The sequence below is a fragment of the Bubalus kerabau genome, chromosome 13, assembly GCF_029407905.1.
Source record: "Bubalus kerabau isolate K-KA32 ecotype Philippines breed swamp buffalo chromosome 13, PCC_UOA_SB_1v2, whole genome shotgun sequence".
Taxonomy (NCBI): domain Eukaryota; kingdom Metazoa; phylum Chordata; class Mammalia; order Artiodactyla; family Bovidae; genus Bubalus; species Bubalus kerabau.
The window spans coordinates 38,615,166-38,641,067 of record NC_073636.1 but is presented as its reverse complement, the minus strand read 5'-3'; the positions used below and the strand labels follow the sequence as shown (position 1 = coordinate 38,641,067).

Here is a 25,902-nt window from a genome sequence, read left to right as displayed (position 1 = left end):
TAGGTTCTAACAAGAAAATATTTTATTTGAGAACATTTGATACTGTGGGAAGCATTTCTACTAAATCCAAAAGCACCTGACTGATGGTCTACTTCCACTCTCCACAAGCCAGCCAACAGCCTCGGCCGGCAGACGCGAGGTGTGTCTGTCCACGGCTGACCCCTCCACCACCGCACAACTCCATCAGGGGCACAGTCAAACGGTAGGCTGCCCGGCTCCTCCAGCCCCAAACTGACCTCACTTCACAGGACAGGAGAACAGCTCTCGCCTCCCAGGCCAGGGCCCCAGCCGGAAATGCTCACAGGAGAAAGGTGAGGCGACGTCACACACAGACACTGTGACCAAAGACAGCGCATGCCCCCCTCCAGGGACAGCACAGCCGGGTTGGGACAGGCTGGGTCAGCATGTGGTCGTCACCAGGACAGCGCAGGGCCTCGCGGACACAGCAGGGATCTTGCACTACAATCACTCTGCTCACTTTAAATGGGACAGAACGTCTCTCCTCAGGAACATCAGCTCAGGCCTTTCTGGCTCAACGCGCTCTCAGCTGAAGGCCGGCACACCTGGCAGTCTTGGCTGACCTTGGGAGTCCAAGGTGCGGGCGAAGGCCTGTCCAGTGACTCTGCTGACCAGGGGGTCACCACACACGCGTCGCCCCCGCCCCTCAGCTCCGCGGAGCTCAGAACCCGCAATGGGTGAGCACCTGCCACCGGGCCTCCTGTTAGCCCTCTCCTCCAAGCGCGTGCACCCCGTGAGGAGCTGTGCTCACGTCAGCCCTCTCCTCTAAGCGCGTGCGCCCCGTGAGGAGCCGCGCTCACGTCAGCCCTCTCCTCCAAGCGCATGCGCCCCGTGAGGAGCCGCGCTCACGTCAGCGTCGCAGACGCAGAAAGAACGCGTGCTTACACTCCGTGCTCTCCAGGGGGTAATACTTGTCATAAAAGTCTAAGACGTATTCTTCCGTCTTGAACCCGAACTTCTGGTAGAGCAGCATGGCAGGGTTGCTGGCGGAAACGTGCAGGGTCACGTCCTTGCCCATGCAGGTCTGCAAGAGAGTGGAGAAGCACGCAGTGAGAACGAGAGGGCCTCGGGGAAAAGGAGTGGGTGGAGAGAGTCCCTGACGTGCAGGCAGTCAGGTATGGAGGCTGGAAGAGTCCGGCCTGAGGCTGGGGCACGGCACCACGAGCCAGCGCCCGTGGGGGGACCCAAGCCCGCTGGCCGCCGCCAAAACCCTCGATGAAACGTTCCAGACTAAGGAGGCAGACGGTAAGGTGTTGAATGTTTTTTCCCAGTTTTTAATGAAACTTGCTCAGTAATTCCCACATGTTGGTGTCTGTCCACCCTTAATGAGGCCTCTTAGTATACAAAGCCTTAAGGACCCTGGTTTGTAAAACCTCCAGTTTTTTCTCTCTGGAGCAAAGAGCCACTGGGGATATTTCACTGCCAACTGTTTTATAATTCAGTTACATTTAAGTATATCCAGCGTAATAATACCAAACACTATGACAACCTTGAAGAAACAAGGGATGAAACCAGAGGTTCTGTTTTTAAAAACTAGATGTCATCCTGCAAGACAATCATATACGCTTCCCCCTGGACCTACTAGGAAAGATGTCAAGTTATGTGACCGGGTATGAAACCTCAAGACTTCTGTTTAATTATACAAGCTGGGTATCCCCTAGGGACATTTTGAATCCCAAAGACCAACCCCCCCCCTTCCCCGCCCCCCCCCAGCACTCCCAGACTTCTCAGAACTGAGGTTTCTTCATGTAGCACCAGCCTTATCCAGTGGGGGAAAAGAGGGGTGTCTGTCTACTGCAGCTAGGCAGGTTCTCAGATTCTTTAACTAGCCACACAGAAGAGAGCACCGGAAGTTACATAAACTCAGAACTGGCTCTTGAGTGAGGAGGTGCTGAGATTGTGGACTTCATGAGTCCTGGAGGTTTTACAACCCCAGGGTCCTTAAGGCTTCCTATACTAAGAGGCCTCATCAAAGCTGGACAGACACCAACATGTGATAATTATTGAGCAAGTTTCATTAAAAACTGGGAAAAAAACATTCAATCACCATCTCCTATTTAAAAAGAACCTTGCCCACATGACACACAATGCTCCATACCAAATGGCTTCTAAGTAAGTCACTAGATGAATTCTGGGGTAAAAAAAAACCTTGCCTGTGTTTCTGGTGTTTGTATATAAATATATGGTCTATCTTCCTCAAAGGTGATACAGATACATCAAAGGATGGATTACTTAGAAGGTTCACAGCAGCTTACACAGTGACAGTAAAAAAACAAGCGGCAATAACAGAATATACCTACTGCTGATAGCATGAGGTTTTTTTGGTTTTGGTCATGCTGGGTGGCATGCGGGATCTAGTTCCCCCACCAGGGACAGAACCCGCACCCCCTGCATTGGGAGTGCAGTCTTAATCACTAGTTCACCAGGGAAATCCCTGATAAATGGTTTTGTTAAAATGTTTAAAAATACCTAAGAACTAAAAATCACATGTTCACCCCCACTTCTCAGAGTCACCTCGGTGGTGACTCCAAGACCAGAAGCAGTTACAAGTTGGAGGGTCCGGGACTTCCCAGGTGGTCCAGTGGCTAAGACTCCACGCAACCAATGCAGGGTGCCTGGGTTCAATTCCTGGTCAGGGAATGACCAGAATTTGATTCCCATGTGCTGCAACTGAAAGTTTGACTTCTGCAATGAAGATCAAAGATCCCACGTGCTGCTAGTAAGACCTGGTGCAGCCAAATAAAAATTAACTAAAAAAAAAAGACGGTCTGAGTGTTGCAGGCTCTTACCTCTGTACTCACCTCATTTTATTTATTACACATGTCCACAAACTGATTTCTTTGAAACTTGGGTCTGAGGAGTGACCTCTTTGAGGGTGAGGCTTCTGTCTAGGTGTAAATAACCTTGTGGACAACAGAGCTGGCTCCCCTTTACCTGGTGTTGCCTGGCTCTGGCCCCGTCCGCACTCCAAGCCTTTCAGGGCAGGTGGGCAGACAGTGAGCAGAGACAACATACCTGAATCAGATGATAAATCATGAAAGTTGCTATCCCCGCTCTCCTCCAGTCAGGATGGACAAACAGAAACGAAATATAAGCTTCGTTGTACTTCACGTCGGGGACCATGAAGCCGAAGGCGATGATGACTTTCTTATAGAGGACAACGACGCTGAAGTCAGGGTACTGCAGGCACTCGGACAGGTCGACGCCTACGGAGAGAAGCGATCAGTCAGCCCAGGCTCTGGGATGAGTGAGCAGCAGGCTGTTCAGTCTGTGCTTCCGCTGCACCTGCCTGCTAAAAACACCCAGACTGCAGACAGAGACACCACTGCAGACGCCACACATAAATACCAAAATTAGCATCATCTGGTCTGTGTACATATGTTAAAGAAGAGAAGCGGGACAGGGTGGATAGGAGAGAGCACACAGGCTGGAAGTGGACACACCTGGCTTTGAGCTTGGCCTCTGGGCCATGTGCGCCAGCTGGCACGTACCCCAACGCCCTGCCTCGGGAATCTGCCTCAGGTGAGATGAGAGATACCCAGACCTGAAGGGAAGATCTGAGACCACCCAAATTGTCGTGTTCTTTACCTCATACACAGACCACTGACAAGCTCTTTGACAAAAATGTCACTTTTTACAATAAAGGAGTTAAATATCACATAATTCCATGCTTATTGTTTGGAAGCCACCTCACATAGGGGCAGGAAGAAACAGACACTCCCAGAACGTTCCTTTCAGCCCCATCCCACCCCCCACTACATGCACTGACATCCTGACAAAATCTTATCCAGCCCCTAGAAGACATATTGTTTCCTTTACATTTCAAAGCAGAGCCACAAAGAACATACATTTAGCAATGAGACAGTGTTCCTTTAATTCATGACTTCAGAGACTATATATAATGTGGTAAGGCTGATAAAATGACATATCGCATTGGGTCTATTATTTTCAAAGTCTGTGATTGGGGTTTTTGGCTTTTTAAAAACAACTTTTTGGCTGTACTAACACCAAGGACTAGTTAAGTAAACAAAGCACACAGGATTATTAAGCAAACATCAAAAGTGTCCAGACACATCCAAGCCACTAGCCTGTGGTGCTGATGGATATAACCTGGGATCTCGATACATGCGGGAGATAACAGGGTGAACCGTTTCTTCTGAAACCAGAGACAAAGAGGGAAGAGGAACAAACGGCACTGTTTATTGCTTTAACTTCTGTGTGGATCACAAAATACTGTGGAAAATTCTTAAAGAGATGGAAATACCAGACCACCTGACCTGCCTCCTGAGAAATCTGTATGCAGGTCAGGAAGCAACAGTTAGAACTGGACATGGAACAACAGGCTGGTTCCAAATAGGAAAAGGAGTACGTCAAGGCCGTATATTGTCACCCTGCTTATTTAATTTATATGCAGAGTACATCATGAGAAACGCTGGGCTGGAGTTAGCACAAGCTAGAATCAAGATTGCTGGGAGAAATATCAATAACCTCAGATATGAAGATGACACTACCCTTATGGCAGAAAGTGAGGAGGAACTAAAGAGCCTCTTGATGAAAGGCAAAGAGGAAAGTGAAAAAGTTGACTTAAAGCTCAACATTCAGAAAACTAAGATCGTAGCATCCGGTCCCATCACTTCATGGCAAATAGATGTGCAAACAGTGGCTGACTTTATTTTTCTGGGATCCAAAATCACTGCAGATGGTGAGTGCAGCTGTGAAATTAAGACGCTTACTCCTTGGAAGGAAGGTATGACCAACCTAGACAGCATATTAAAAAGCAGAGACATTATTTTGCCAACAAAGGTCCGTCTAGTCAAGGCTATGGTTTTTCCAGTGGTCATGTATGGATGTGAGAGTTGGACTATAAACAAAGCTGAGTGCCGAAGAATTGATGCTTTTGAACTGTGGTATTGGAGAAGACTCTTGAGAGTCCCTTGGACTGCAAGGAGATCCAACCAGTCTATCCCAAAGGAGATCAATCCTGGGTGTTCATTGGAAGGACTGATGTTGAAGCTGAAACTCCAATACTTTGGCCACCTGATGCAAAGAACTGACTCATTTGAAAAGACCCTGATGCTGGGAAAGATTGAAGGCAGGAGAAGGGGACGACAGAGGATGAGATGGTTGGATGGCATCACCAACTCGATGGACATGGGTTTGGGTGGACTCTGGGAGTTGGTGATGGACAGGGAGGCCTGGCATGCTGCAGTTCATGGGGTCGCAAAGAGTCGGACACGACTGAGCAACTGAACTGAACTGCTCACTTCTTCCTGATTTTAGGAGAGAAAGAGATGTTCATATTTTAAACTGTCTATATGAGCAGACAAACTGAATGAAACCATATGAGTAAAGGTTTTGGGGTCACATGACACACACACTAGTTTTAAAAACTGCTGAAGTGAACGATACGGAAGGTGGATCTGCTGAACTTGGATAGGGAGAACATACCGGGCCAGAAGAACTCCTGACACATGGAGTTTATGGTTGGGATGTGATTTGGCCGGACATAGCAGTAATCAAGAGGGGCGTCTGGCTCCGGCGTCCAGTGAGGGTCCCCCCTGTGCAGGTGGGAGCGGATCTGGGAGAGCAGCTGCAATTTGGGTGGCTTTGTTTCATAATCACGCCTCCACAATCCAGAAAAGAAACACACAGAAGACAAGGAAAATACCCATTACTCCCAGCCATTTGATTCACAATGCCCCTTGATCTGCTGAAAATTTTAAATTAATTCGCACTACTTTATATGTCAGCTGACTTAAGAGCTACAGTATTCTTCTGGTATGACACTTAAAATTATCTCTACTAACATTTGTTAGACAAGACCTATTGGAACCTGCCAGGAAGTCCACTAGTGCTGGTGAGCCTTAATGAATGGACTGCGGAAACAGAAACGGCTTTCTAATTCCACCCTCTGACCCAGGACAGAGCCCGGGGAGGAAGGCCCAACTCCGCCTGGACAGCTGGAAACCCAGGGGCAAGGAGCAGGCTTGTATGCTGACCCATGGGTCTGCCCGGGGGGAGCATGGGGCGCTGGGCCAGGAGGACACATGACTGGGGTGGCAGAGATAACTGTCAGTCATGTGCAGCCCAGTGCGGGTGGGGGTAGGAACTCTGGCCAGCTCACTGTCCAGGTGCTGCCTACATGGGATATTCATCATCAGTCCACGGACAGGCCCCACTGTCCCCTTGTTTCCTTTTGCAGACAACTAACTATGTAAATTTAAAATTTAAAATAAAACAATGAGTATGATAATCAGAATGAAATCTCAGAGTTGCCTTGTATATTTATTTCAAAGGGACCAACCTTTCTATAATAATATACAGTTGAAACATGCTGTATATTGTTTCAGGACGAGACTAGACACAGAGCAGAGGCCTGGTTCTTGCCAACACCAGTTCACAGATGTGGGGAGGCTGGGGCTGGCTCAGAACCCAAGCACCACTGCTTGTGCCACACCCAGTGTCACAGCTCTCCTCTGTGTACCTGATGTAGGGTTTCAGGATCCGAGACGTGTATGGGCTGACAATGCTCTGGTCCACAGCCATATCTTCCGATCCCACCAAACGGTACAGAAACTTTGTGCTCTGGTGCCGGAATCCTTTCCTGGATGGCAAGGCAGTCTGTGAGAAAGACAGGCCAGTTATACAAAAATAAAATTACTCAAAGGGCTGGTTTCATTTCTACAGATGAGTAGTACTTAGGACATTTTTATGTGGCAGAAAGTAGGTCTTTCTGCAGGACTTAACTGGAAAATTTAAGGTTCATAAAAACTTCATAGGTACCTTTGTATAAAACTAGATACGAAAACCTAATTGCAGTTTAATAGTTTAAAGGCAAAATAATTAAAAAGTTTTAAGTTATGTTATAGCTTCTCCAAGTTTCATGTTGTCTATAAGCCACCTTGAATCCGTTCATCAAATATCAGTCAGCCCAAGCATCAGGTGGGTCACACACACACGCACACAGACATACACAGCTCCTGTCTCATGAAGGGTCTCTGTTACCATGGCAGAAATCACTGCTGCATGTGTATATGGATTTACTACAATATGTCTCTACTGAGTAAATCTCACAAAAGTAGGACTGACGTAGATTATTATCCCTACAACACAGTGTGAGCGGAGAGGACTGACCAGAGGGTCCAGGGGACATGGTCCCTGCTCCCCACAGGCCTGCAGACGCCTGCTCTCCACATAGGGCTGCTCAAGGGCCCTCAATCATGTCGTAACAGAACACGGACAATTAGGTTTCGTAGCAAACAGCTCAGACGGAAGATTAAAAAGTACATTTACAAAGCGGTTTGCCAGGGGTTGGATGAAGTTTAGAAATCTGAGTTGTTTTTGTAGAATCAGCTTGCTCTTGGGCTAGAAAATAACTTTGTTGGAAGAAGAGCATGAATTCCTTTCTTAATAATTTTGCTCTGATTACTTTCCCAAACTGGACACCAAAACTTTCAGAGGCCAATCAACTCTGAAATTCTGCCAGGACTTTGAGTTTTCAAGTGAAATTCAAACTTGGGGTACACAGTTTCCAAGTACAGCCCGTTTCCTCCTGAGCCTGAAGGCACACCCATCTCCTGTATCAAAAGGCGAAGTCAATGTCCCCTCCTCTGGAACCTGGCAGGCCTGAGGTAGGCCTGACCAGTCAGAACATGGCAGAAGTAATAACATTCTGGGACCTCTGAGCCCAGGCCATAAGGGAGCTGGTGGCTTCCTCCTCGAGTCCAGCTGCTGTGGTACCCAGGTGGGACACTGAAGGGCTGGTGGCCACATGTAAACAGGCTCTAGCAGACCAAGCTCCAGCTAAGTGGAGCCACAGGGTGCCCCTTCCTTCAGCTCATGAAGTAGAAAAATACCCAGCTGAACCCAGTCAACCCACAGACTCAGAATTAGTTATTGTTTTAAGCTACTAAGTTTTGGGGTGGTATGCAACTTGAGAACAGATAACACCAGCCACTGAGCCTGTGAACAGCATCAAGTCAGCATGTGGAGGTGAGGTCTGTGAGACCCCCGGATATGCACAGTCCTCACCCTATCTGTCTCCCTGGCTTCCACACCAGGTTAACCATCCTTAGCTTCTGCCTGGTCCATGAACTACCCCTGCCCCCTACCGGGCTCCTCCCTGCCACACTCACGCCACCCCATCCATCTCCACACAAGGCCAGAGCCTACTTTTAAAAAGTAATAAAAGTTACCTTCCTGGTCTGAAACTCCTACATGGCTTCCAGCTGTGCATTCAGAATACGACACAGACTCCTGTCCCATGCCCTGCAGGATCCACGACCCCATCGGCCAGGTCCTCCGCCATTAAGACATTCCCACCCCACATGCCAAATGAAATCCTGCCTCGGGGCCTTCCTGCCCTAAACCTTCCTGGACGGGCTCCTCCTGCGGATCAGGACATGGTTCGAGCATCACCTCCACAAAAGGTGCGTCCACCTCCCGCCCCTGCTCCCCATGGCACTCACTTGGAGGAAAAGTCCCTGCCGGTTCAGTACTGTCATCTCCCTGCTCCTGGTGTCAGGGACCTCCTCTGTCTTAAGTCACTGTCTAATCCAGAGCCAGGCCCTAACTCCCTTCAATTCCATGAAGGCTGAGAGGTGAGGAAGCTGCAGAAGAAAAGTTTGAGGCTTGTAAAGGTTTAAGGCAAGAAGACATCTGTTTCCATGAGAGAAGTGCAAGTGCTGATGCAGAAGCTGTGGCAGGTCATACAGAAGACTTAGGTGAGAGAGTGACAGAAGGTGGCTGCACTAAACCACAGTTTGTCAGTGTAGATGGAACAGTCATCCACTGGAAGAAGCTGCCATCCGGGACTTTAATAACTAGAGAGGAGAAGTCAGTGCCTGGCTTCAGGCTTCAAAGCTTCAAAGGACAGGCTGACTTTTTTTTTTCTCTTAGGCTGACTCTCTTACGTGGAGGGGCTAATGCAGCTGGTGGTGTTAAGGTGAAGCCAGTGCTCACTCACCGTCTGATTTATGCTCCGTCTACACAGCCTGTGCTCTGTAAATGGAACAACACAGCGTGGATGACAGCATATCTGTTTTCAACATGGTTTTCTGAATACTTTAAGCCAACTGCTGAGACCCAATGCCAAAACTGAAAAGCCGAGAGGAAAAAAAAAGCCCCACCCCCCACCCCCAGAAAGGAAAAGAATATCTGAAAACTGTGGTGTAACTACTAAAAGTGTAATATATGCAAAATGGGAATAGCAGGAGGAGCACATGGGACAGAAGAAATACCTGAAATGGTAACAGCTGAGGATTTCCCCAAATTAATCAGACACCAAACTAAAACCACAGATCCAAGGAGCTCACAGAACGAGGAGGACAAATGCTAAGAAGTCTATTGGTTACCTGTAACAAAAGGGCAGAGGTGCCAGGCAAGATAAATGAAAGCAAAAGCACTTAAAGTGTGTGAATACAAATAAATATCAAAAACAAAGAGAAAACTGTGAAAGCTTCCAGGGCACAGGACAATAAAAGAAGACCACCTGTAAACAAGCAAGTATTAAGAATGACAACACAGCTCCAGGAACAAGCTGATAGTGAGGTGATGATGAAGTGGTGATGCTAAATGTCAACAGGGGAAAAAATGACAATTTTATATCCAGCTATACTATCATTGAAATGTGAGAGTGAGGATGTTCTGAACTTCAAAAAGACCACATTTTAAGAACTGTTACAAAAAGTGCTTCAGCAAGTAATTAACCTGGAAGAAATGATGGGAAGTGAATTAAAAGTTTAAGTTTAGTGAGGTTTATTGTTGACTAAATAAGCAACACAATGGAAAAAAGGAAAAGGAGAGCAGAGGTAGTTTTTTGTTTGTAGGACGAGGATCACATGGTAATATTTAAAAAATAATACAGAAAAAGAAATACATGTCTTAAGTTAAGACCTATAAAAAGAATAAAAATGGAACAATTTTCTCTATAGAAAAGCATCAACGTCACATAGACTATTTTCTCTGACTACAAAATAATCTGATTAGAAATTAAATCAATTACTAAAAGATAGTATAAAAATTCTCATGTATCTGAAAACTAAGAGTTATTTAGCACTAAATAACTCTTGGGTTAAAGAGGAAAGGTTAACAAAAATTGCAAAACACTAAATACTGAACTATAAAAAAAGTCACATCATTTCAAGTCATAAGTAATGGCTAAAATATCACAGGGACAGTTACAGCTACGAATATACTGATCAGAGGACGAGAAGGCAAGTGGATTGAACAAACGCATTTACGGCTGCTCCCCTATGTAACTGTATTAAAGTGATACTAACATTCCAGGTTAAGATGGGGGATGAAACACAAACATTTAATTTTAGTTCTTCCCAAAACCCCACCACAACTATAGATATAGACTTTAAAAATAAATAAAAGACAAATACACAAGAACAAAAAGATCGGCAGAAACCACAGTAACTGGGAAGCAGATAGATTAAAATTAAGAGATTTCAAGCCAGAATCTGGAGCTGGCTTTGGGTGAAGTGAGAACCAGCCCAACCTGTACTGCAGAATCCTCTTACGATGCAACTCGCAGCACCAGTTTTGTCTGGCACTAGGAATAAGGCAGGCAGAGAACTAAGGTGCAGGTAAAAGCACAAGCTGGAATCAAGACTGCTGGGAGAAATATCAATAACCTCAGATATGAAGATGACACCACCCTTATGGCAGAAAGTGAAGAAGAACTAAAGAGCCTCTTGATGAAAGGCAAAGAGGAAAGTGAAAAAGTTGACTTAAAGCTCAACATTCAGAAAACTAAGATCGTAGCATCCAGTCCCATCACTTCATGGCAAATAGATATGGAAAAAGCGGCTGACTTTATTTTTCTGGGATCCAAAATCACTGCAGATGGTGATTGCAGCCGTGAAATTAAGACACTTACTCCTTAGAAGGAAGGTATGACCAACCTAGACAGCATATTAAAAAGCAGAGACATTCCTTTGCCAACAAAGGTCCACCTAGTCAAGGCTATGGTTTTTGCAGTAGTCATGTATGGATGTGAGAGTTGGACAATAAAGAAAGCTGAGCGCTGAAGAATTGATGCTTTTGAACTGTGGTGTTGGAGAAGACTCTTGAGAGTCCTTTGGACAGCAAGGAGATCCAACCAGTCCATCCTAAAGAAGACCAGTCCTACCAACGAACACCAAAGAAAGGTGTTCGTTGGTAGGACTGATGTTGAAGCTGAAACTCCAATACTTTGGCCACCTGATGTGAAGAGCTGACTCATTTGAAAAGACCCTGATGCTGGGAAAGATTGAAGGTAGGAGGAGAAGGGGACGACAGAGGATGAGATGGCTGGATGGCATCACCAACTTAACGGACATGGGTTTGGGTGGATTCTGGGAATTGGTGATGGACAGGGAGGCCTGGCGTGCTGCAGTTCATGGGGTCACAAAGAGTCAGACACGACTGAGCAACTGAACTGAACTGAAAAGCTGCGTGCGGAGCAGTAAGACCCCTCAGCAGGGCTGTGCTCTCTAAGGCTCCAAGGGACAACCTATGCCAGGCCCTTCTCTCGGCTTTTGGTGTGGCCTCAAGGCCTGTGCTCCTCAGCTCTGCAGACACACCGCTCGAACCACTGCCTGGGCCGTCACAGGGCGTCTCTCCTGTGTGTCTCTCCTGTTCTTGGGAGGACACCAGTCATGCTGGGCTAAGGGCCCACTTTGCCCCATGCAACCTCAGCTTAACTACTTGTATCTGCAAAGGCCCTATTTCCACGTGAGGTCACATGCACAGGCACCAGGAGTCAGGAAAATACACACGTTTGGGGACACAATTCAGTCTACATCAGTGACCTGCAAAACACATTAAGCCTGTCTTCTTCTGGAAGCCTTCATCTAATAGTAGCATGCTCCATCCATGCTTCCCACACTGTTTATGGATAAAGAGTTTAAAAAGGCAAAGGGAACGGTTAACACTAAAAGTCAAAGAGTCGCTTCCGCTGGGGGAGTGGGCAGGCTGCAGAATTAAGGTGGTTTTAATGCCCTGTTTCTTACTGATCTTATTAACCTCTAAACTATACCTGTATGTGTTCGTATGGGTAAGATGCCTTTCATAATTTTAACAGTTAAGTATAGTGATTAAAAGGAACAAAGAACAGGTGACCAGATGACAGCAACAAAAGCATATGAATAAGTGGCAAGTGACTAAGACCAGGAGAGCCCAAACCTAAGGTGGCTGTGAGGACAGGCCAGAACCAGTGCCTCAGGTCAGCAAGGACATCAGGTCCAAGTGAAGCTGAGGGCGGGCAGGGGGCCATAGACTGAGGGGTCTCTTGGGTCAAGAGGTATTAAAGCTCCAATGACACTTCTGCCATCCACATACAGAAACAACCTCTCCCTTCAGGGAAGACCAGATTCTCTGGAGGCTCCAATGAGAGATTCTGATGCAGCCAAGGGTAGAAGTTCTGTCCAGAAAACAGGGAGACTCAGGGGAAGTTTAACAACTGCATGGTCAGCCCCTGGCTCTCCTCACAAGGTTCCTAAGATGCAAGCAGGCAGGTTACGGCTTCCCAGGAAGGAGAAACAGGGAAAAGAATTACAGGGATCCAGCTGGAGTGAAGGTCTTTGGAAACTACAGAAGACCGGAGACCGAATCCAGCCTGCTTTTGTACATCCTGTTTCTGGTGCACAGTGACGCCTTTCATCAGTCGTGTATGCTGCCCTCACACCACACAGCAGAGCTGGGTAGCGAAGTTACAGCTACTTACTCTCTGACCCCTCAGAGAACAGGCTTACACACCTCTGGTCAAGAGGGTCCAACAGCCAAATAACAGGAGTGCTCCCAACAGACAGAAATAGATGCCAGGAAATTCCAGAACTCAAGAAAGAGCATTTCAAATAGAAAGGCCCATAGGCAAAGGCCCAGCATCGGGAAGAGCAGCCCCACATGCAGTGCAGTGCTGGGTAACCAGAATACCAGCAGCAAAGTCCACACCCCACCAGTGTCCAGAGAAGACAGGTAAAAGACCAGACCACCACAGAAGAAGACAGTCCAGACAAGCAATGCACAAACAACCAGGACACAGGAGAATGTTCTAACTTCACCTGTAATCAAAGAAATACATCCAAAAAACAAACAAAAAAAACAAGACTTCATTTTATAGCCATCAGAATAGCAAAATTAGTTAAGGAATGGTTAGCAGCAATGCTAGCAAGACACGGGGAGAGAGATTGGCTGGCTCCTGCCATGGGGAGGTGGAGTTCTGGCACTTGTGGTGGAATCACCTGTCCCTGGAGCGCTCACACACCAGTGTCCTCCGGCCAGGCGGACACCATGCTGACCTGCTGCTCTTCCTGCAGGGCGTCTCCTAACTACACAGATGAAACCACACCTTCACTCCTGCTCAGCTCAGTGTCCGGTACACTGGCACACTGTACATCCTCAACAAACCTGCCAATCAAAGCTACAACCCAGAACATGAGTAGCCACCCTAGGAGACTAAGAGATATGAAGAGAATGTCTAGGTTCTGTCTAGAATACCCAAAAGGAAAACAGAAACCCAAACTCAGATGTATTCAGGAATGTTCACGTTGGACAATTAAAATAAACACAGCCCAGTCGTCTTTGCACTTCTCCCCTCACTGTTCTTCCACTCTCTCGAACGCACCAGGGAGCCGCAGCCCCAGGAGTTGGAGAGTGAGACAACACCCACCTGGTACCGGTCAAGGATTCTAAAGTCCTGACAGGTCGTCCTGTACGTGGCCTGTCCAGCTGGAAGCCTGGAAACTCCTCCATCTTTGGCCCCGTAAATTCCATCCACTAACAGGAGCGCAGCGTTCACGACCTGGTCCAGGTCAAAGAGCGGCAGCCCCCGGTCTCTCTTTGCCTGCCGGACGATCAGCTTCCGCTTCAGCCGCCGGGCCTCGGGGGTCATGGCCACGGCCCCAGGACAGGCCTCCAGCCGCCTGAGGAGCAGCTTCTCCTCATAGATGCTCACGGGGGTGAACTTGGGCCCCTTGGGCTTCCGGTCCTTCTCCAGCACAGGTTTCCTCTTCTCTCGAGCCCTCATCTGCAAGGATGTGTTGGAGTCTGTGTCCTCACTGTCGATGTCCATCCTGTCGGGCTTCTCCTCCTCACTCTCCACCTCCTGCTTGATCTGCTCGGGGGCCCTGACCTTCTTTCTGCCCCCGAGCCCTGTCCCTGAGGCAGCCGTACCGGCAGGGGGCGGGACGTACTCCATCCCAGGGTCTATGACACCGTCTCCTTCCATCTCGTCGTCATCTGTGAGGAACAAAAAGCAAGTGAGGAAATGTGGCCCCACCGCTCCCCAGGGAAAGCACACTCACCGCCCCAAGGGCCACACAGGCCCTGAGGCCCCAGAACAACAGCTCACCATGAAACAAGGCCTGTGGCGGCATCACATCTGGAATGAGGTCAGCTTCCGAAAGCAGGCTGGGCGTGGCTGAGTGAGAGGCCGGGGTCCCTGGGGCGGAGAAGTCCAGGGATGGTGAGGGCGATGGGCTAGTGAGCGGAGTGCGGTCCGAGGAGCTCAGGGACGAAAAGTCAATGACTTCTCCTTTCTCGAGAATCACGTCGGGCCTGCGGCCTCGGCTGATGAATTTGACAGGTGTGGAAGAGCTGCTCCGGTCAGCAAAGCCAGCCGCCTCCTTCTGGGCTCTCCTGATATCCTTGGCTTCCTGAGTCCGTGATCTTTTCTCTTTCAGTTCCATGGCAGATTCCACAGGATTCCGACTCGCTCGTTTTCTAAGTCCCTCAACAGTGATGATGGGATCTAAAGTTGGTTTGGAGGCTGCTGGTGAAGAACAAAAGATCTAAATTTTTAAATACCAATTCAGCGTTAGCTACTTTTACTAACTTATTGTGAATCTACTACCCTAGAAAGAGAAATGTTCAATGAATGTCCTGAACTAAGATTAAGATTTCTCTTAACCAGGAAAAAGGAATTATAATGTAAATACAAACACTTTCCACATGGACTTTCACTTACTGGAACTGGTAAAGGTTAAAAGTTTAGAAACTGGGATGGCTTAGGGATAATAAAGAACCTGCAATGCAAGAGGCCTGGGTTCAGTGCCTGCATCGGGAAGATCCCCTGGAGAAGGGAATGGCAACTCACTCCAGTATTCTTGCCTGGAGAATTCCATGGACAGAGGAGCCTGGAGGGCTACAGTCCATGGGGTCACAAAGAGCTGGACACGACTGAGTGACTAACACTAAAAGTTTGATAATGCTCAGAGAGCACAGGGGGAAAAGGGTATTTTCATGTCTTTTTGGTAGAGCATAAAGTTTATCACATCTTTTTGGAGGGTAATTTGGTAATATGACTAAAATTTTGAATAAACATATGCCCTTTGATACAATAACCTATTTCCAGGAATTTATCACAAAATTTTGGCAAATGTATATAATTACAGTATTGTTTAAATAACAAAAATGATAGAAATAACCAAAATGTGCATCAACAGGGTAATGGTTTAGTTGTCATGCAGCTACTCAGTGAAATGCAATGAAATAAAAGAAACAGGATAGACCTACATGTATTGCTATGGAAAGATGGCCAAGATATACTTGGTAAGTGTGGAAAAATTGGAGAAGAGGTAATATAGTATGAACCAGTTTTTTTTTTTTTTTTTTTTTAAGAAAACGCTTAAATATACAAAGAAGACTTCTAAAAGCACTCACAAGAGACAACAGTGGCCCCGCTGAAGTTAAGCTGCAGGAGGTGGAGAGGGACTTTCAGACTTTATAGCTTCAATACTATGTGATTTATTCCCAGCTACATTGTTAAAAAGTTAGAAGTTTATTATCAAAACAATTTTAGATTAAAAAAATCAGATCAATATGTGACAGTAAGGAGCTACTATTAGTTTTTTATAAGTGAGAAAATGCCATTAAGGTGAGGTTACAGGAAAAAACCCTTATGGCTAATAATGAAATATTTAAGAAGGAACTGCTGATACCTGGAAGTTGCTTCTGAATAACCCAAGGGTGTGGATGGGTGGGGGGCTGGGAAGAAGCACCCAGGGGCCCAGATAAATGAGATTAAAGGAGATCTCCAGGGTTAACAGCTAAAGTGAAGACAAAAGTGTGAAGGGATTCACTACATGACTCTCTTCACATCTGTATATTTAACATTTTCCATACTAAAAAGGTTAAAAACATAAAAAAACTTACTGAAAATAGACAACCTTTTAGATACCCAAGGAAATTTACAAAGTTGCTAAGTCACGTCTGACTCTTTTGTGACTCCATGGACTGTAGTGCACCAGGCTCCTCTGTTTAATTCCTTGATTAGGAAGTTACAAAATATTTTGTACACTATTTATTTACAGAATAAAAACCTGTGTTAGAAGAAAACTGTGGAGCAGAGCAGCTCCAGGGAGGCCACAGTGCCTGCCTGGTAAAAATAGGTCGTCTACACTGGCATTTCTGGGCTCATGATGGTACCTTTCACTTTCAGAGCGGAGGCGGACAGCTTCTCTCCCTCGGGTTTCAGGGTTGGGGGCCTGTTGTGGACGAGCTTCCACCATCCTGGTTCTCCAAACTCCTGAGCTCCCGAGCGGAAATACATGGGGCTCCCCACGCTGAGGCAGCCAGCGACCGTGCTCCACCAGGTGGAAGTCTTCTTCCTGAGAGTCCGAGGATTTAAAAATTATTGGCTTTACAACTCTCTCCTTACCTCGATGGTGCAGTCTCTGCCTCCAGGTCTGGGATGGGCTACGGAACCTGCCTCTTTGAAGGAACAGAGCTCCTCAGGTAAGGGAGAGGCACAGGGTTCTGCATGGCTTCAAATCCCGTCTCCACCACCCCTTCTATTAACAGCTGCCTCAGGTTCTTCATCTTTAAAATCAGGATAATAAAACTGGCAAGGCTGCTGAGGGGATTAAATGGAATAATGCCATAAAACAGAGCTCATAAAACACTTCTTATCAGAATCCACATGATTATAGAGTTTCAGTTGGGAAGATCCCCTAGAGCAGGGAATGGCAACCCACTCCAGCATTCTTGCCTGGGAAATCCTGGTGGGCTATAGCCCATGGAGTCTGACACAACTTAGCGACTAGACAACAACAACAGGCTAATTTTATTTAACTTGAGCTGCTTTTATGTATGGGGAAAAGGAAATGGCAACCCACTCCATTCTTGCCTGGAGAATCCCAGGGACAGAGGAGCCTAGTGGGCTGTCGTCTATGGGGTCGCAGAGTCGGACACGACTGAAGCGACTTAGCAGCAGCAGCAGCTTTTATGTATCAGTTAAACCAAGTCTCAGGAAAGCAAGCAGGAGAGTCCTTAGCCCTGGTAAGTAGTTCATTTTACACACGGAGTCGGAGGCATCCCTCATTCTGCTACCTGCCTTCACGTAGCAGAGGAGGAATAAAACTATATGGTATGTCCCACAAACACAGAGTCGAGCCTCGGGGGAATAATCAACTCTAACCAAATCCCCCACTCCCCAACCAAAACACAACAAGCATTTAAAAATAACTACACTAGAGTGTATACACCAAAAATTTTAAATATGTAAAATGTCAACTGGGGCTTCCCAGGTGGTACAGCAGTAAAGAATCTGCCTGCCAATGCAGCAGACACAGGTTGGATTCCTGGGTCAGGAAGACCCCCGGGAGTAGGAAATGGCAATCCACTCCAGCATTCTTGCTGGGAAATCCTGGTGGGCTACAGTCCGTGGGATCACATAGAATTAGACACGACTGAGCATGCACAGCACACATAAATGTCAAGTACTCAGGTTCCTGTAAAAAATTGGTCTATTATATAAGGAAAGTGTTCTATTACCTCCTCAAAAACATAAACCAGTGACCAGAAATCCTGAAGGATCGTCTTTAATTACAAAGGCCAGTCTAACAATGGAAAATACTGCTGAAAAGGCAAAGGAGAAAGGTATTCTTAAGAACAGAGATATACTAGACAAATATAGACAAACCAAAAGAACCCCACAAAAAAACAAAAAGACTGTAAAGGGCCTAAGCACTGAGATGGGAGAGTGACCCCCAGCCTCTGGCCCCAGAATACTTCTCTTCTGCCACCATCTCACCTGGTTTTGAAACTTCCAGACCCCCACCCAGAGGTCTGACCGGGGGAACCTACTCCAGAGGTCTCTGGAGCTCTGTTCACTTTTCTTCCCATTGTCCTATTTGGCTTCAAATCCCTCTAGTGAATTTCCCATTTCAGTTATTGTACTTCTCAGCTCCAGAACTTCTTTTTTATTTACTTAGGACTTCCATCTCTTTGATGGTATTTCTGTTTCATTCATTCCTTGCTGCCTGATGTTTCCCACCTCTTCCTTTAGTTCTCTGGGCATCTCTAAGCTGTTTTAAAGTCTTTGACTAGTAACTCCACCATTAAGTCCTTCTTCAGGGATAGTTTCGAGTTTATTTTTTCCCTTCAAATAGGTCATACTTTCTGGTTCTCTGTATTCCTTAGGGTTTGTCTGTTGAAAACAAACATCGGACATTTGGACGTCAGTCTTTCTTCTTTCCCCAGGGTTCACTGGACATGATGGCTGCAAGCTGTCTCTGTGCCAGAAAACTGTGCCAGTTTTCAGCTGGACTGAAAACTCAAGGTCCTCTTGGCTCACGTCTAAGCCTGTGCCTTCCCCTGGGCATGCATGGAGACTAATCGCCCCTGTATAGATGGTTGCTTTCGAACATCTTCAGTCTTCAATGTCTGGCTCCAAAAGAGGGACAAAGAGGAAAGTGAAGGTGGGGAAGAAGGTGCCAGCCCTTAAGTTCCTTTAAAGTCAATCCAGCCAGAGGGGCGGGGCCTGCAACAGTTGGGGGAGGTGCAATGACAAAGGCTGCCTACCCCTGTGTCAGCACTTCTGTGATCAGAAGCAGCAGCAGGAGATCAGAGCACAGATATGATTGGAGGGCATGGTCCTGTGTGTCCATCCAGACCCCACACTGTGCCAAGCTGCTCCTGGAAGGCGTGTGTGGCTGTCTGTCACTGGGCTGAAGGATGTGAGGTCATTAGACACTACTGTACTCAGAGCTAAAATTGACCAAATGGACTGTAATTTATGGTCCAGCTTCTTCTAGAGAACAATCCACCAAGTAGAACAGCACTGATCATGAAAACCTGCCAAGATCTAATTTTATCAGTTTTTTCCCTTCCCTGCCCCTTACAAATGGGGTGTATTAAGTTCCATAAATAGACCTATATAATTAAACTAAGACAACAGATTTCCTTTCCTTAAGAAAAAGAACCAGTTAAACTGTCAGTTCTTTTCTTAGTACCACTAAATATCTCCAGAACAAAAATAGCTCCTTTTGTAAAAAGGCACTGAATCTATTTCTCCTCATGGCAGCTTGCAGATGGTCACCCCTCCCCGATCCCACAGCAACTCTGGCACAGCTGTGACTTCTTGGCATCTGAGGACATGGGCGAGGACAGGCACAAACTCCCTGTGCCCACCTTGATCGTGTCCATATTGCCCCAAATCTGCAGGATTCGTGCATCTCACCCAGAACTTCAGAAGGCAACTAACAATCACAGTCTCAAACAATCCGCCAATGCAACTGCCAACTTGCTAAATCCCTGAGAGCAATGAAAATCTTGCTCGATGCACATGTACCTTCAGCTTCAACGTCTGGTCTGGATGTCTGTGGCCCGGCATCCCTACATCTGATGACCCAAGGAGTGGGTCACAAAGGAGGGGCAAACTCAAAGCATCATGATGAAAAAGAGTAATAAATGTGGAGTAGGAAATGGCAACCCACTCCAATATTCTCCCCTGGAAAATTCCATGGACAGAAGAGCCTGGCAGGCTACAGTGCATCAGGTCACAAAGAGTCAGACACAACTGAGCAACTGAGCACCCAAAACATATTGCTTAGAATATACAGGTACCATCTTCCAGGGAATGCAATATACTTCATATTAAGTCAGATCTCCAAAGTGTCTGTATCTATATTTTTAACTTTTTATATTTAAGTACAGTTGATTAACAATGTTGTATTAATTTCAGGTATAAAGTGATTCAGTTATGCATATATATGTATCTATTCTTTTTCAAATTCTTTTCCCAACTAGGTTGTTATAGAATATTGAGCAGAGTTTCCTGTGCTATACAGCAGTAGGTCCTTGTCACTTATCCATTTTAAAAATAGCAATATGGAGCTTCCCTGATGGCTCAGTGATGAGGAATCCACCTGCCAATGCAGGAGGTACAGGTTCGATCTCTGGTCCAAGAAGGTCCCCCGTGACAAAGCAACTAAGCTCAGGATTACTGAGCCTATGCTCTAGAACCCAGGAACCACAACTAGTGAAGCCTGTGTGCCCTAGAACCTGTGCTTCGCAGCAAGAGAAGCCACCTCAATGAGAAGCCCACGCATTGAAACTAGAGAATAGCCCCTGGTCACTGCAACTAGAGAGAGCCTACGCAGCAACAAAGACCCAGCATAGCCAAAAATTATAAATAAATAAGTAAATTTTTTTAAAAAAGAGTAACAAATGAATAAACCACATGCATGTAAATCTGCCTAGACCTGGCAAAGTGTTATGAATGCCAAAAAGTACACAACGGTTTCTACCTTCCAGAGCTAATAAAGACAAACACTAGTAATTAATGAAGAGCAACTTCAATGAGTCCAGTCAATAACTGCCTTTATTTCTCTTCTTCTGACCTCCTGTAAGGCACTGATTCTAAAAGGACATAATAGTCCTCTGTCCTCAAATTAGTCACCTACCCAGCTATTATGCAGCTTCATTTAATCAAACTCTGTTTTTCAACAGTCTAAGAATCTGTTCAAACATCTTCCTGCTCAGGAGAAACCAGCAGTTTCCCCTGGATGTAGGATAAGAAGTATGGAAACCTACACTTATATCTATGCTGGTAATTATACCCACCTCTGCTGAGATTATTAACTTAAAGTGAAATCACCTTCTGGATTAAAAAATTTTTAGGAACTGCCGCAAGTGTATACGCTAAAGCTCTAAAGGCTTGCATTAGACTGTCTTAAGTCGCATGTATTTTGCTCTTTACATCTTCATTCAAGGATAAGACTTTTAGAAGTCACATTACCTATTTCCTAGTAGAAAAGTCCAGTGTTTCTCAATAAAGGCGCAGATGTCTTCCTTCCACCGGAAATAGCCCTGCCTCCCGCTGCCTTCCAGGGACAAGTTGTACATCGCCAGCACGACCACCTGGAACACAAGTGCACAGGTTGGGGGAAAAGCACCAACAGGAGGAACGTTTGCTGTTTGAGTGGGCGTCAGGGGAGGGGAAGGATAACACCCTGGAGAATCTTCAGTACAGAATTCTACTTCCTGTTTGCTTTCCACAGATGAGCATCACTTAGCCTTGTAATCACGTGCACTTGCTCCTCACATGTCACCAACGCCAGGCTGCTGTGTGGCTGAGCTGGTGAAGAGTAAGGACTGTCCTAAGCACCCCCATGCCCGCCCCCTCCATCACTCAAAGGTAGCACTAAATGCTGTGTTAACCACAGGCATCAGGAGGCCCCAGGGGCTGCTCCATCTGGTGTTGCTGACAGACAGTGCTGACCTTTACTAAATATTCTGAGCATCACCCCTGCACATACACTTTCTAAGCCCTTCAGAGGCAGAAACAAGAGACTATCAGAATTTCAGCACTGAAGACAATGTGAGGTACCATCTACTCTGGGTTTAGCCTTTCTCAGCCATGGCCAACTTCTCCCAAGATGAAACTGGCATGGACGAGGGACAGAGACCTGACGGGCCTGGCTGCCCTGTTTATCCTCAGAGAGCATGACACCCCCGCTCCACTGCATCTGGCCCAACCATGTATTTCACAGGTAATGCATTCACAGCCCCAAATGGGGAAGTACTTTCTTGAAATATAAATAACACACTGTATAGAAGAGAAAAGAACAAAAAAGGAAGTAAAAATCATTTTAAATCCACCATCAAGAAATCATCTTTTTTAACATTTTCGGTGACGGTGCTTTCAGACATTTCTCTTCTCATCTAAAGAAAGTTTTGTAGTCATAAATAGACAATAAGCTATACATGCTATTCAAAACCATGTTTTCATCCTTATAAAAATAATGATTAATTTTGGGTCAATGAAACTGAAAAGGGGACAGAGAATCTAAGAAGAGAGTCCTTCTATAATTCCAAATCTGCCTATGTGTGCACACATCAAAATAATGGTAATATTAATCTGATCTTGCCAAGACAAAGTATTCTATGTATGCTTTGGAAAAAAAAAACAATCCCAGTTATAATATTCATTAGACTGTAAACATCCTCAGTACAAGCTTCATTTTCTACTCACATATTTTCAGGCAAGTCAAAAAACGCTCCCTAAAATCACCATTGACAGATTTCATTAGATGTCCTAATAAAAGCAACAATAATTAAGATGACAGTCCCAGGCTGCAAACACAACTACAATCTATAAGGACACCATAAGTGACTTAGAGGGTATAACAAAATTACCTTCTCATTATCCTGTTTATTTCCCCTCATAGCAAAAAGTGCTAGGAATAATTAACCTATGTATTTGTCTGCTTATTATCTAAAACAAATGTCCAGAAAGTCAGCTGCCTGGGGCTGTCTTGGATGTCTCATTCACCATAGAAAAGAAAGAGCTGGATGAGAATTAGCTAGTTTCGACTAGACTCTACTCGCCAGGCTAGAACAGTGCCTGGTGCATGGTATGCACTCGGTATTTGTTGAAAGAATAAACATAAAAACCGAGTGAAAATGAAAGTGAAAGTCACTCAGTCATGTCCAACTCTTTGCGACCCCATGGATTATAAAGTCCATGGAATTCTCCAGGCCAGAATACTGGAGTGGGTAGCCTTTCCCTCTTCCAGGGGATCTTCCCAACCCAGGGATCGAACCCAGGTCTCCCGCATTGCAGGCGGATTCTTTACCAGCTAAGCCACAAGTAAGTGATGTTTAATTCATTATTTTTAGAACTTAAAAGGCTGCATATACCATTGGTGCCTTGCTATAAACATATTAATATAAAAACAAACCCCCCAAAATTAACACAACCTGGAGATCAGTTATAAGATACTATTCAGGCAATAGTTGGGCAGGGTTAGGTTGGCCAACTTCACTTTTTTTTAAATTGAAGCACAGTTGCTTTCAGTATTGTATTGTTATCAGGTGTAGTGTAGTGATTCACCATCTTCACATTTTTTAGAATGGTTTTATTTTTCTAAAAACAGCTGCCAGAAAAATGTGAACCTCTTTGATTAAAATCAGAAATTTGGTATTATGTATAAATGAAACTGTGTGGGTGAGATTTTCAAGAATCTCAAACCCAGTATGCTAAGTTGGCAGTGAGTAATTTTACTAAGAACTCTTCTCTCCACATATTCAGTATGATTTTCATTGTGAAAAAGTGACCCTCAAAACAACTCAAAAGCTCATATGTAAGTTCCTCATTCTCTAGACACTTACTCCAATAAATCTGGGGCAGACAAACCTCACGAACTCTAGAGGAAGAGCTTTTACTCACTTGCTGCCATGTCAGCTTCAGCCTCTCATACTGCTCCTTGCCATCTTCTGAGCAATCAGAACAGGTAAACCTAAAAAAATTGTCGCCCTTAAGGTAACTGAGCTGTTCCCTCAGCTGACCTAGGAGGAAAACAAAAAGATACATCACTAGAACAAAGTAACCAAAGGTTTAATCAGTTTACCAACCATTTTCCAAGTTTCCCAGGCTGTCTTCCATTTTTCTTTCAGCCAACCTAAGTCGGAAGGTTATTCTTCTAACATCAAGTGCATGCCCAGTAAGATAGATCCATGGTTCCCTGACTGTCAGAAGACATTGAGAAGACAGGTAGGGTTATCCTCACTGGCTGTTCCAACTGTTAACATTCCTGACTCCTACAAGAGATCTCCTTACATACCCTTTAAGAAATATCTGAGCTCCCACTGTGCCATTTGGCTAGGAACTGGGAACAGGATGCCCAGGGCAGATGTGCTGAGCGCCCTCAGAGGCTTATAGCTGCTGCGAGGGGCACAGCGGGGCAAGCAGGTAACAGCACCACAGCTGCTCTCCATCCTGTGTATCAGAACCACCCAAGAAGCTGTTTGTTTTAATATCCCTGGGCTTGTCCCACACACAGGTAATCAACCTCTAGATGTAGGGCATTTTCTGAAGTTCCCCAGGAGATGCTGAAGCTCTGGGAGACATGAAGACCCCTGGAGTGGAATGTGATGGGCTCAGTAGGGCAACGTGAGGGCACATAAAAGAGATGCCAACCTACAGTAGGAAGACAGGAGAGCTGGAAAAAGTGGGGGCACTGGGGCCTGAAGGATGCTTAGAATTGGCAGGTGTAAAAAGGTGCTGGGGGTATAGGGAGGATAGAAGCTGCAAAGACACATGTTCCACAAAGGAAATTTACATGTGCAAAGTCCCAGGGAGAAGAAAGACCTGCTCGTGGAGAATGAAAAGGTCACCCTGGCTACAGAGCTCTGCAGGGATTATCTGTGGGGAGAGGAAGTCATGAAGGAGAGGCTGGAGCAGTTGCAGGTGCCCAGCAGGAAGGGCGGTTTACAGTGAGGACAGGAGAGAGCCACCCAGCCATCCAGAACCCTGGATCTACAAGCAGAGACAGCTCAAGAGCAAAAACTAGCTAGTGCACATGTGCATGCCTGTGCGCACGCACACTTGTATGTTCTCAGTCATGTCCAACTCTTTGTGACCTCACGGACTATAGCCCCATCAGGCTCCTCTTTCTGTGGTATTTTCCAGGCAAGATAACTAGAATGGGCTGCCATTTCCTACTCCAGGGGATCTACTTGACCTAGGGATTAAACCCATGTCTCCTGCAGTGGCAGGTGGATTCTTTACTCCTGAGCCACCTGGGAAGCCCTCAAAACTAGCGTATAGGTAGTAAATTTTAGGTTTGCTTTCTGTGAAAATGGTGTTACTTTATTAAATAGTAATTAGGAATCTGAATAGCTGAATCCATCTTAAAAACATCTCCACATACCAGAAAATGACCCAGTTCACAACAAAAAATACACATACACACACATATCTAAATTTCTCTGACTTGGTTACAGGTTCCAGTACACAGAGTACTCCTCCAATACATGTGTCTTTACTAGTCTCCATCTAATGGAAAAGCCCTGCTTCGGTTACTGCCCTGATGCCTGGCAAAGGACCTCTTGGGGTGTGTGTGTGTATCTACTAGCAGATCTACCAGCAGATCAAGGAAGCCAGCAAGAAGAAAACACTAGAAACAGGCGCAACACATTTCTAATCTGCTAATTCCTTATATCAGCAAACTATCGCAGCTGTTTTCCATGTAAGTTAAATATTACCTGAGTTATAAGTCTGAACTTCAGCTCTATGCTGGGCCTAGAATTTGGTTGCAAATCCACAATAATGTGACCCTGATAGAAAAATGCAGCTGATTCTTTAAGTCACACAGAATTTCTAATTTTTATTGGGTGGCAATCAAGAACGTTAATTTAACAAAGTGACAGAGGTTGGCAGTCATATTTATTAGGACAAATGTGTCTATGTTTTATATAAGTCTGCAGTTAAGCAACTAAACTAGTAATAAATGAAAGAGTTATCTTTTTATTTAGATCTACTTCACATTCCTGTTTCTTTCACAGGTTAGGAAAACACATCTTCCCACAGGAACTGACAGAGCAAAGGAAAGGAGAAGCTCCTTACTGGCTGGGATCCACTTCTGGCACTTGTCGCAGAAGTAGGACAGCTGCTCCTCCATCCACGACACATCCCCTTCATCACTGTTGAGGGAGTCCCCGCTATGGTCGTGAGACAAGTCCACAGATGCCTGGTCCTCCGACTCCACGATCAACAGGGTCTCCCCCTCCACCTCCCCCTCCTCCAGTCCCTCCGAGGTTGATGTTCTCGTGGCTTCATCGTCGTGCCGACTAATCAAACCGCTCAGGTGGATGCTACCCTCCATCCCTCCC

At 45.8% G+C, this 25,902-nt stretch overlaps 1 protein-coding gene across 3 annotated transcripts; it reads right to left on the bottom strand.

Annotated features, from left to right (window-relative positions):
• Positions 1 to 25,902, bottom strand: KAT14 (lysine acetyltransferase 14). Of its 3 annotated transcripts, none has more exons than XM_055544068.1 (10): positions 25,637 to 25,902; positions 23,459 to 23,577; positions 21,026 to 21,147; positions 16,432 to 16,613; positions 14,357 to 14,776; positions 13,676 to 14,244; positions 6,503 to 6,639; positions 5,467 to 5,642; positions 3,034 to 3,224; positions 1 to 1,042 (listed from the first exon to the last, which is right to left on the bottom strand). In XM_055544068.1, the coding sequence occupies exons 1-10, from the start codon at positions 25,893 to 25,895 to the stop codon at positions 869 to 871; spliced, it is 2,349 nt and encodes a 782-aa protein (XP_055400043.1). In that variant the 5' UTR covers positions 25,896 to 25,902; the 3' UTR covers positions 1 to 868. The 3 variants fall into 3 exon arrangements, with proteins under 3 accessions (XP_055400043.1, XP_055400044.1, XP_055400045.1); XM_055544069.1 differs by having other exon boundaries at positions 14,357 to 14,773; XM_055544070.1 differs by having other exon boundaries at positions 23,459 to 23,528; positions 23,644 to 25,779.